Below are 12,856 nucleotides of genomic sequence, written 5' to 3' on the forward strand. Positions count from 1 at the left end.
AGTCCCTACACAGGCAGTTCTCCTGTATGATGTGGACATTGAGTTGCCCACTGCAGTAAGCCCCACTAACCTGGGCAAATACAGGCAGACTCCCTTAATAAATGAGAAACTGGCTCAAGCTTACAGGGACACATGTGCTAGTGTCACCATGGTGACCCCTGGCTTTGTGGACCCTGGACAGATTGTACTAGGAGAGAGCTACCTAGTAACCAATGCAAGCAACTCCACTACCTCCCATAGTGTGGCAGTTGTGAACTTCTCCTGGGGAGGGGTTGATGGCCTAAAGAAAGTTGTGGTGAGTGCAGACCTACCAGTAGACTGTCTGTTAGGCAATGACCTTGAAAGCTCAGCATGGTCAGAAGTGGAGTACAGGACTCATGCAGAAATGCTAGGGATTTCAGAGCATGTCCTTGCCATGACAAGGGCTCAGGCTAAGAAGTGCCTTCCTGAACCAGTGGTGGATCTTGAGACAATAGACCAGCCACAGCCCAAGAGAAGGAGCAAGAGAGGAAAGGCCTCGCCTTCCACCTTGCCCCAGGTTGAGGATCAGGTTTCAGAGGAAACTGATTCTGCAGTCCAAGAGGAGACTGTCTCTGAGGAGCTTGAACCTGACCAGGTTGAGTTTCTGGGGACAGGGGGACCCTCAAGGGCAGACCTGAGGCAGGCTCAATTAGATTGCCCTTCCCTTGAACCCCTCAGACAGCAGGCTGCTGCTGAGGCTGCTGGGGATGCCCAAGGTACCCATACTGTGTATTGGGATGAGGGACTCCTTTACTCAGAGGCTAGAGCCCCCAAGCCTGGCATGACCAGGAGGTTGGTGATACCTCTGCAGTTTAGGGGATTCCTCCTTACCTTGGCCCATGATATTCCCCTTGCAGGACACTTAGGCCAGAACAAGACGTGGGACAGGCTTGTTCCACACTTTCACTGGCCTCACATGTCAGAGGATGTCAAGGAGTTTTGTCGCTCCTGTGTCACTTGCCAAGCCAGTGGTAAGTCAGGTGGCACAACAAAGGCCCCCCTAATACCACTACCTGTGGTGGGGGTCCCCTTTGAGAGAGTTGGAATTGATATTGTGGGTCCAATGGACCCCCAAACAGCATCTGGGAACAGATTCATACTGGTGGTAGTGGATCATGCCACCAGGTACCCAGAGGCTATTCCCCTAAGGACCACCACAGCACCTGTGGTGGCAAAAGCCCTCATTGCAGTTTTCTCAAGAGTGGGCTTTCCTAAGGAGGTACTATCAGATAGAGGGACAAATTTTATGTCCAGCTATCTAAAAGCAATGTGGAAGGAATGTGGAGTAAACTATAAGTTTACCACCCCATATCATCCACAATGCAATGGGCTTGTGGAGAGATTTAACAAGACCCTTAAAGGCATGATAAAAGGATTACCAGAGAAGCTCAGGCGGAAATGGGACATTCTTTTACCCTGCCTGCTCTTTGCTTACAGAGAGGTCCCACAGAAGGGGGTTGGCTACAGCCCTTTTGAACTTTTGTTTGGCCACCCTGTGAGAGGTCCATTGTGTTTGGTGAAGGAAGGATGGGAGTTACCTCTCAAAAAGCCCAAACTAGACATAGTGGACTATGTACTTGGTCTCCGCTCCAGGATGGCTGAGTACATGGAAAGAGCATCCAAAAACCTGGAGGCCAGCCAAGAATTGCAGAAAGCTTGGCATGACCAAAAGGCTGTACTGGTAGAGTTCCAACCAGGACAGAAGGTATGGGTACTGGAGCCAGTGGCTCCAGCAGCACTCCAAGACAAATGGAGTGGACCCTATCCTATTATTGAGAAGAAAGGGGAAGTCACCTACTTGGTAGACTTTGGAACACCCAGGAGCCCTCACAGGGTAATCCATGTGAATCGCTTGAAAGCATTTGTGGACAGGGAGGACATGAGCTTGCTCATGGCCACAGATGGGGAACAGGAGGAAGAGAGTGACCCTCTCCCAGACCTGCTTTCTCAGAACCCTGATGATGGTTCAGTTGATGGAGTAGCCTTGGCAGGCAGCCTCACTGACCAGCAACAGAGGGACTGCAGACAAGTTTTGCAGGCTCACAGGCAAATGTTTTCACTCACACCCAGCCAAACTGACTGGTGTACCCATGTTGTGGACACTGGTGACAGTCTGCCTGTCAAGAATAAGATCTACAGGCAACCTGATCATGTCAGGGATTGCATCAAGGCTGAGGTGCAAAAGATGTTGGAGCTTGGAGTGATTGAGCCATCAGAGAGCCCATGGGCCAGCCCAGTAGTCCTGGTGCCAAAACCTCATACCCAAGATGGTAAGAGAGAAATGAGGTTTTGCGTGGATTACAGGGGTCTCAATGCTGTCACTAGGACAGATGCTCACCCCATTCCAAGAGCAGATGAGCTCATTGACAGATTGGCTTCTGCCAAGTTTCTGAGCACATTTGATCTGACAGCTGGCTACTGGCAAATCAGACTAGCTGAGGAGTCAAAGGCCAAGACAGCATTCTCTACCCCTAGTGGGCATTATCAGTTTGTGGTAATGCCCTTTGGTTTGAAGAATGCACCTGCCACTTTCCAAAGGTTGGTGAACCAAGTCCTTACTGGGTTGGATGACTTTTGTGCAGCTTATCTGGATGATATTGCTGTCTTTAGCTCCACCTGGGAGGATCACCTGATCCACCTGAAGAAAGTTTTGGAGGCCCTGCAAAAGGCAGGCCTAACTATCAAGGCCACAAAGTGCCAGATAGGGCAGAGTAAGGTTGTATACCTGGGCCACCTAGTAGGTGGAGGCCAGGTTCAGCCACTGGAAAGCAAAATCCAGGCCATACAGGACTGGGCTCCTCCAGTTACCCAGACACAAGTCAGAGCCTTCTTGGGCCTGACTGGGTATTACAGAAAGTTTGTGAAAAACTATGGGTCTATAGTGACACCATTAAATGACTTGACATCCAAGAAGATGCCAAAAAAGGTTCAGTGGACAGTTAGCTGTCAGAAGGCATTTGAAGACCTGAAGAAGGCCATGTGCTCTGCACCTATCCTAAAGAGTCCTGACTACTCCAAACAGTTCATTGTTCAGACAGATGCTTCTGAGTTGGGGGTGGGAGCTGTACTCTCACAACTTAATCAAGATGGTCAAGACCAGCCAATTGCTTTCATTAGCAGGAGGCTAACCCCAAGAGAAAAACGTTGGTCAGCCATTGAGAGGGAGGCCTTTGCTGTGGTTTGGGCATTAAAGAAGTTGAGGTCCTACTTGTTTGGAACTCACTTCCTGGTGCAAACAGACCATAAGCCCCTCTTATGGCTTAATCAGATGAAGGGTGAAAATCCCAAACTGCTCAGGTGGTCCATTTCCCTACAGGGGATGGACTTTACAGTGGAGCACCGCCCAGGGACTGACCATGGTAATGCAGATGGTCTCTCCAGGTACTTCCACTTAGAACATGAAGACTTATCTGGTCAAGGTTAGTTTAATGTCCCTGCGTTTGGGGGGGGGGTTGTGTAGGAGAGTAGGGTCTGCTATCCTATGGTCACCCCAAATTTTTGCTTTTTGCTTCACTGGTTTTCGACTACTGAGGCTGTGGGCCTGCTGATCAGACCCCCAGCCTGCTGTTCTCTCACTAAATTAATGACACATGTGCTATAGGCACATACCAATTGGAAATGGACTCCTTGTCAGCCCCTGTAGAATGCACTATAGGTGCACAGGGCACAGGAGCCACTAAGGCCTACCAGGGGCTGCAGCATATCTTTTGCCACCCCTGGCTGGTTCTTAAATTGACACAACTGGCTGATCACTCAGCTGGGGTAAGGTGGTGTACACACCCCTTGCTTAGATATAGTATACCTATGTCTAAACCTATATCTGGACACATGTAAACCTGTGAGCCACTCCTATAGACAGGCCTCACCAATCCTGGAGGCTGGGTGCATGGTTTTTATGTGAGATGGAGCTCTAGCATGAGCTGAGCCTGTCTGCAGCCGTCGGGAACAAATCCCTAAGCTGTTTCAGGATAATGCCATACCATATACTATTAAGTGCCTTATAATCCTCGCGGTTATTTAGCAACTCTGGTTTGGCTTTATCAAAACATGTCGTGTAAGGTGTCATACGCTTTGGAATACCATCCCCTCGCCAGTTCTGGCGACGGGGATGGCATTCCACCCCTCTAGAGGGGTAAGACATGTTACTTCACTTTAATGCGGTTGATTTCTCCAAAGGCCTTAAGATCCACAAAACGGATGCCTCTGCCACAGACAAATGTCTGGACCCCTGGAGCTGACCGAAACCCAGTCAAGGGGGTCCTGGACAAAGGGTTTCCTGTCACAGGAGGGTGTCACCGCCCTCCAGACAGGAGATAGTGTATTGTAGCAGGGAGGTTTGAAAGAAACCAGACACTGCCTGGGGCGCACAAGGCTGCCCCTTGCATAATCCGGCCAAACCGGTTCTGGGGCACTCCAGCCCTCGTGCCAGGGCGGCCTGGATCAAAAGAAGGGGGTGTATCCACCCACTTCCTGGGTCCCACCCATAGGAGGGGACCTAGCAGGTAATCACGCCCACCAGATTCGAATAAGAGTGGGAGCAGTGCCAATGCACATCAGATTTCCTGGAAGAAACATTTGAAACGATATTCTGGACCCTTCGCCCTCCATCTCAACGTGGAAGCCCGAAGAATCTCCCTTGTGGTCAAGGAGTGACCACCCTGCAGCAGCAGGCACCATCCAGCCCTCGACGTCTACTTAGTTGCAGTTCCCGCCGGAACTCGAGCGACTGAGATCGACGAGATCAAGCCTGCCCAGCTTCTAACAGCCCGATCCACAGTCCCTGCAAAGCTGAGACCCGTGGAGGCGACCGGAAGCGTGGGGCACGCCATCTTGAAGTGACCACGAGACGCTGACCGTGCAGCCCACGAGTGACCCTCGAAGCTGTACACCGGGGTTTGAGAAGCCCCCACCCTGAGCTACTCCTGAGCCGAAGTTCAGCCCTCCACACTCGACGAGTGCTGCGTGGGGCCCTTTGGCACAATTTGGCTCAACGCGTTGGCCCGGTCACTTGCCAGCTGGCTTGTGGTCCCTGTGCCGACGAACTACCTAAGAAGACTCGTGAATCTGGTTGCTCCAGATCCACACCAGCTCCCCTGAAAAGGAGCCCCGACTCTGACCTTCCTGGTCCGAGTGAGAAGCAATCTTCCGATCCTGCGTGGATTGCTCTTACCAAGGCTTGTTTGCTCCAAACTTGAAGCCGACTGCACCGACGGTGAGAGCCTGCGTGGGACAGATCGTGACCTGCTCCTGGACGTCGCAGATGCCCCAGAGCCCACGTGACAGCGGAGAGAAGCTCCTCGACGACCACCTGATTGCGCCCGACATTGCCTGGTTCCATCCTGGTTCCACCCTGGTCACTGCTGAGTGACCCAGACTCTGTCCCCTCTGCTTTCAGGTACTCTACAACTTGAGTCCACCCTTGGACTCCACCGGACACTTCATCTTTAACCCGCCGGCAGCCCTTTCAGCTCCAAGCACCAAGAGCCTGCGTGTCAAAACCCGACGCCACTTCGACCCTGTGCACCCACTTCCTGTGGGTGAGGTAACTTTGCTCCGCCGGTGTTCCCACACTGGTGCACACCTCTAGGGTCTGTGTGTTAAGTTTTGTTCCTCTAGGTTCAGCGGAAGTGTCCTTAAACTTTAACTCTTTGACTTTTACGCACCATTGGTTAACATTGGTGCATGCGTGCGCTTTCCGCACATCTCCCGAATCCCGAGGGCCATTCCCGACTTCAGCATTGCTTGTCCTGACTGCTCCCAGCGATTCCCTAGGCCCTAGGCCTAACCACTGTTCGAGTGGCCTTTCTTATACCACTTGTTTAGTATATGGTTTGAGTGGCCACCCGCCCTCATCCATAATTGTGCAACTTGTATGTTTAAACAGTGCTTTTTGATTTAACGCTTGTGCCCCTTTATTCATAAAGAATACTGGGGATTGTTTTTAGTAATAAACACATATATTTTTATAATATATACTTGTGTGGTGTCCTTTCATTTGGTATTACAGGATTGTATGTGGTAAAACAGCTCGCTTAACACGACCTCTTAAGTTAAGCCTTTAGGCTGCTTAGTCCATGCTACCCCTAGGATAGCTTGTCTAATAAGGTTGACTTACAACCAGACACCATAAGGGGATTGTTTGGTCAGGTAGTAGGTGGTTCCAGAATTGGAAACATCCCCTACCAGGCCAACTTCTCACACTCAGCCCCGGAGTCCCCCGGATAGAAGAGCCCGGCTCAGCCCCAGGGGCCCCTGGATAGAAGAGCCCAGCTCAGCCCCAGGCGGCCCCGGATACAAGAGCTCAGCTCATCTCCAGGGGCCCCCGGATAGAAGAGCCCAGCTCAGCCTCAGGGCCCCAGGATAGAAGAGCCCAGATCAGCACCAGGGCCCCGGATAGAAGAGGCCAGCTCAGCCCTTGGGGCCCCGGATAGAAGAGCCCAGCTCAGCCCTAGGGGCCCAGGATAGATGAGCCCAGCTCCGTGCGTCTCCTGCAGAGATTCCCTCCAGGATTATTCAGTATATTTCTACAAACACAGCAGAAGGTGCTGACAATCTCCTACCTGAGCAGACACCTGTGCAGACATGTCCAGACTCTCTCCTCCTCCTGAGGCTGGGGGGGCAGATCTGGGGTCAGAGGGGAGGGGCAGATCTGGGGTCTGTGGGGGTCTGAAGATGGAGGTAACTGCTCTCCAGACAGGGCTCCTTCCTCCTCTGGAGCAGGCTGCAAACACCAGGAGAGGCCGGAATTGATGTCACCGCAGCTGCTGGTGCTGTCTCTGCCGCCGCTGACCCGGAAGAGGAAACCCTTCTCCCTTTCATCCAATGTGCAGCTCAGTGGGTTTCATCAGCAGGCGAGCCGCGCCCTCCGGTGGCCGCTGACGGAACCAGCGCCTCCAGTCTTTAAGAGTGAATTGGAAATGACAGCCTGAATTTCATTAAATAGATGAAAATGTAAGAAAACTGCTAGAATTAAACTAGTCAACGTTTTTCTGTTTTTCTATTTTTCCTGTTTCTGTGGGTAATTCTTTATATTTGATAGGGCTGTGTGTATTCAAACAACTTTCCAACGATTTGCCCCAAATTAAGTTTTGCATTTCTCTGCATTTTTTACCCACTCACTCCCCCCAAAATTTCACTTATAAAACAAAATAAAGTAAATTGCAGTCTCAATACATTCATGAGACAGAACAATCGGGTTTGACTCTCACAGATTTCTCCCTCAGTGGATGGTGTCATGGCAATGAGTGAACGGTGCCGGGTCTGAGGATGAGAGGGTATTCCATCACTAACTAATGTCAGACTCCTTCATACAGGCTCTTGTTAGAGTTACCACCTGCCTTTTGGTCATGTTTTGAGATTTTGCAAAGGCCCGGATATTATTCTTCAATAAGACTTTGAATACAAGTGTTTGATTCATTTTTAACATGGCTTTGTTGTCTTTATTTACTTTAACTCTCAGTCAGGATTCATTAAGGCAGCTCTAGATCACATTTTAAAGTGATTTCTGCTTATATTTGATATTATAAGTTTGCACTGATTAGAGGAAAAATGCCAGCTTTAAGTAATCTTCCTACTTTTGTACTGGCCGGGACAAGAAAATACTGACCATGCCATTCCTATAAAAGACAGGTCAGGTGGTAACCCTCCCTCCTAGCTTGAGTCACTCCTCGTCCACACACCATCAATGTGCGGTTGAAGGAAGGCTTCGTAGCACCGTCAGGCCAATTGCACTTGTTGCCTCTGCAGTGACATCAGATGCGACATGCACACATCAGAGCCTTCAAGTCTCACTCATCATGAGTGACACTCACACATTTAGAGGTCTGTGCTGAAGTTTCACTCACACCTAGCTGAATCTTATCACTGGGAGACGGGAGAGGGTCCTAGTACTCCATATGTGACTTTGCTCGCACTTCTACTGTGTGCAGAGTAGCCGCTTACAACAAATTACACCTGTGTTAATTTCCATAGTTGGTGCACAAATCCGTTTTCCCAGTTGTGAATTTTTCGGGCTCGATGGCGTGTTCTGTCCTGGTGTTTCTGTATTCGGTTTACTTCCGCTGCATGGGTGCTCGATAAACGGCCTTTTATGGAAATTAACACGGGTGTAATTTGATGTCCTACAGACAAAGCATACAGCCCTGAGGAAGACTGCCCATGAAAAACACTTCTGGTCCTAACACAAGGCAGTCGAAACGCGTTGGTAACAACATAGAGGCCTGGAGGACTTTTATGCATTCTGGATTCCCATTTGGGAACAAAGAGCCATAGAGACTAAAATCCTCTAAGCATAATTTGGAGAAGTACAATCCCAGACCCTATATAGGACTATACAAATAGATGAGATTGAGGGGCAGAGAAGTGCAACCCCCGTCAGACATCTCCAAAAGTATCAGTAGGACAGGGTGGAGAAGATTATCACCCACTGATCTATTCAGCAACTAACTAAATGCAAATGAGTCTGTTTAATGTTTGATTCCAATGTATATATGTTGTACAGTTATTCAAACACATAATCGTGAATGTTTTTTGTCTTATATGTCATGTATGATTTGTAACTAGGAGAGTTGAATTGACAAACATTCAGAAACGAAGGTGAATACCATTATGTATAAAAATGTGTAAAATAATTCTAAAATTAATTGTTTGATAGCCCAAAGTCAATAAAAGGGACTGTTGTGGCAAAAAGAAATGTTCATCCATGGTGTCAGAGGTAATATTGTTGTGAGAAAAGTATTATAGATTCCAGCCTCTGAGGTCCTTAACTGAATCAACCCCTTCCATGACATATCAAGATTACCTATACCTTCAGGCAGTGTTGTCTGGCATGGCACCCAAGTAGAGTGCTATGCCAACCTTGTTGTTTACGCTCTCACAGGGGCATGCAAGCTGCAAGGGCAGTGGCATGGTCCCACTGAGGAGGGTACGAGGGGACCCTCTTCAGCTCCCAGGCCCTGGGTACGCAGGGTACCATTTACTAGTGACTTACAGGGGGCAGACATAGCAATTGTGGATATGTTTTGGGAAAAAGCACTGGCACGGGAGACCCTGTGCACTACAATTGAAACCACATCAAAACCCGGTAGCAAAAAACAGGGATAACCATGTCAAAGGAGGCTCTTTCTCACAGATGCTCTTGGTGTTACAAATGGGCGTGAAGGATAGGACCTCTGCTCCACTGTGCTGGGTCAAGATATTTCCTTTGACATGTTTTCAGCTGACACATCCGGGGGATTGAAAGGGCGTCTGATGAAATATCTTCATCCCGCAAAGTACACTACGAAAACCGATGAGGCATCAAAGAATCTAGCACACCATAAGTCATTGGGGGTAGAAGTTGCTCCTGCTGTAGACCGTCTTCACCATACCCGGGGATTCAGGGGAAATAACACGCATGTGGCAACAGAGACCATTGGGAAAGGACTGACTTCATGTTCAGCTTTTCTGCACAATACAAAGCCCCTGAAAGAGAAAAGAAAGGGGACTCTTCATTCAAAGTGCATCAATCCTTTTGCTTGCTTGTTTCTATTTTCACTTTTTGCCATTGAGTTTCACATGTGATTATTACATATGATTTGGGGTGACTGATGCTTCTAGCGTGGAAATATAGGGTGGGGGTGTTAGGGGTGTGGATTTTAGTTTAGATTCTTCAGGGTTTCATTTTGTTCGGGTTACCAGGCACATGCTCCCCCGAGTTGTACAGGATCACTTTGATTCTAATGACTAACAAATTGTTGTCAGACTGTGAGATGGGATATAGTATAAAGTCATGAACTGATAATAGTTTGAATACTAAAATTAAGAGGGGGGCGTTATGTTGTTTGTTGAACATCACACCCCTGATATCCTGTTACTTCAAGAGACTCATTTACTAGGAACAAAGTGTGTGTTCCTGGGTAGGATGTATACACCATGTCAATCATCCAGGATTTACTCAGTGGTCCACGGGGGTCGCCATTCTCCATTTGCCTCTGTAGGTCCTTCCCATTTCAGTACAGATAGTTCACGTAGACGACAAAGGTAAACATGTCATTCTCTCCAGTGGGTTCTCCGATCATTCACCGGTCCGATACACCTCCTGACATTGACAATGGGAGTTGAAGGGTAAATGGTGTTTGAATGTTAGATGATACTCTTGTGAAACATCTGCGGAATAAGATAATAGATTATTTTTTCATTATTGCGGGTTCAGTCTCCTCAGCAGTTACAGCTTGGGAAGCATTCAAGGTAGTGTCTAGAGGAAATACCATGGCTCAGGTTAGGGGTAAGCTCGAAAATTGGAGGAGGGAGAATACTGACCTAGAAGACCAAATTATTCAGGTAGAAAAGAGGGAGGTGAATGCAAACATTATATTATGTTATGTTAATAACACTTTTATAGCGCACAGCTGCCCCAGCCAAAGGCCGTCCCGGCACTTCTGAAAGAGTACCCAAACACAACACAGCCGTGCAAGAACAGGGACGCAGAGATCTAGAACCTAAGGACTATGAGGGAACAAATACCTTTTGATAGCCCTCCTAAATTTCAGCAACTAATCAATTTCACGAATGTCAGACGGAAGAGAGTACCACAGTTTTGCAGCCAGGACCTGGAAGGAGCGACCTCCTGCTCTACATAGTCTAAACCTTGGAACCACGACCAGGTTTTGGTCCAAAGATCTCAGGGGGCGCGAGGGCACATAAGGCCTCAAGAGATTATCAAGAATCTGGGGAGAGGCCAACTTGAGGATCTTGAAGGACAGGCACAGGGTCTTAAAATAGATCCTTTGTGCCATAGGAAGCCAGTGTAGAGAGCGGATGGTACTCTCAGCAGAGCAGAACCTTGGTAACCCCACCAGGGCTCTAGCTGCAGCATTCTGGATACGTTGCATCCGGGCGATTTCAGCCTGTTGGCCCCCAGCAATAATGAGCTGGCATAGTCAAGCCTAGATAGTATGGATGCTTGTATAATCAACTGCCTAGTAGAAGCATCAAAGAACCTCAGAATAGGTCTCAGCCCTCGTAGGATGCCAAAACAGGTGGCCGCTACTTTTTTAGTGTGGCCGCAAAAACTGAGGGCAGGATCTAACCAAACCCCCTGGTTCTTTACCTCTGAGACTGGAATAGGAGTTACACCCAGCTCAGGGGGCCACCACATGTCGCCCCAAAGATCCGTTCGCTTACCCACTATCAGGACCTCCGTTTTTTTAGCATTAAGCTGGAGACAGTTGGAATTCATCCAGCTAGCTACTGCCAAGAGTCCATCCCGAAATCTGGGGGCATCAAGGTCGGAGTCCCCACTCAAGGCGACCGCCAGCTGCGTGTCGTCAGCATAGGAGACCATAGTCATACCCCACTGCTTGACGACAGCAGCCAGCGGCCTCATATAGAGATTGAATAATGTGGGGCTCAGCGATGAACCCTGCGGCACACCCAGCTCCAGGGGATAGAATTTGGATGCAAACGGCGGGGTGGCAACCTTGAAGGACCTGTCAGCAAGGAAGGAATGGTACCACTCGAGTGCGGTACCCTCAACACCTGCCTCTCGAAGGTGTTGGAGTAGGATTCTGTGCGAGACCGTGTCAAACGCGGCACTAAGGTCGAGTAAAACCAGTGCCGCAGTCTGACCAGAGTCGAGCACGGAACGAAGATGTTCCGTCATTGAGAGCAGGGCCGTTTCCGTGCTGTGACCAGCGCGGAACCCATTCTGGGAAGGATCCAGTATGCACGCCCTCGCCAGATGTTCGGACAACACCACATTCACGTGGGCCTCCACAATTTTGGCGGCCCAGGGGAGGAGAGAGATTGGGCGATAGCTCTCAAATTTACGAGGGTCTAAAGTCACCTTCTTGAGAATAGGTGTCACCACAGCCTGTTTCCACTTTACAGGGACATCACCCGAGGCGAGAGAGGGATTGATGAGATGACACACTGGAGGGAGACAAACAGCGGCAGACTCTCTGAATTCAGCAGGCCTCAGGGGATCATCTGGCGAGCCTGATTTGATTTTACAGGCCAGCTTGTGGAAAGTCTCCATCGACAGACTAGGCAGTGAAGCTAAAGTTACTCCAGTAGCAAATGTAAGACTAGGAGGCTCCACTACCTGCTTGAAGATGGGGAAAGCACGATAAATAGCTTGGACCTTTTCCATAAAAAAAGCAGCCAGATTTTCACAGTGATCCACAGAGCAGATTTCTGCCACAGTGGCTTTTTTAGCCGTCAGGTCCTTAAGGACTTTAAAAATTAGCTTAGAAGGATTGAGACTATTTCCAAATTCCTGGGAGTAGTAGGCTGAACGAGCTCTACACACCGCTCTGTGATAAGATTTAATTTTAGAGAAATACACACATTTTTTATCAGCCTCGTAGGATTTCCGCCAGTCCCTTTCTGCCTGTTTGCAAGCTTTTTTTAGCAGCGCCAGGGAACTGTCGTACCATGGGCTGGGTTCTCTGGAACGACATTTAGTCCAGGCAGCAGGTATCAGAACATCTAAGGCGCGAGAAACACAATCACAAAATGCGTCATACCCAGATTCAACATTAAGATAAGCGCCCAGTGGGTTGACCTCCAGGAGATGATGAAAGTCTTCCAATTTGAGTTTCTTCCAGTGACGTTTGAACACTTCTCTATCCAGGGGCTTAAATGGATGCTCTTTAGTCGCAAGAAAAATTTTCAGTAAAAAATGATCAGTCCAAGCTACTGGGCTGGGCCTGACTACCTTGGCCCTGGATAAATTCGTGAAGAATGGGTCAAGAGTATGGCCCGTGATTGGGGGAGGTGACCAGTTGTTTAAGCTGAAGGGCCTCCAAATCAGCCAAGATACTACCGATAGCGGGCATACGGCCGCAATCGAAGT

General features: G+C 49.0%; 1 protein-coding gene across 1 annotated transcript in view; it reads right to left on the reverse strand.

The window, feature by feature from the left end:
• The window catches only part of LOC144805579 (uncharacterized), a 483,457-nt gene that overhangs the window by 94,384 nt on the left and 376,217 nt on the right, over positions 1–12,856 (reverse strand). Inside the window, 1 exon segment of the mRNA XM_078672106.1 lies at positions 11,846–12,651. Within this exon segment, the coding sequence (XP_078528232.1) occupies positions 11,846–12,651 (806 nt within the window).

Source organism: Lissotriton helveticus, chromosome 1_2, assembly GCF_964261635.1.
Source record: "Lissotriton helveticus chromosome 1_2, aLisHel1.1, whole genome shotgun sequence".
Taxonomy (NCBI): domain Eukaryota; kingdom Metazoa; phylum Chordata; class Amphibia; order Caudata; family Salamandridae; genus Lissotriton; species Lissotriton helveticus.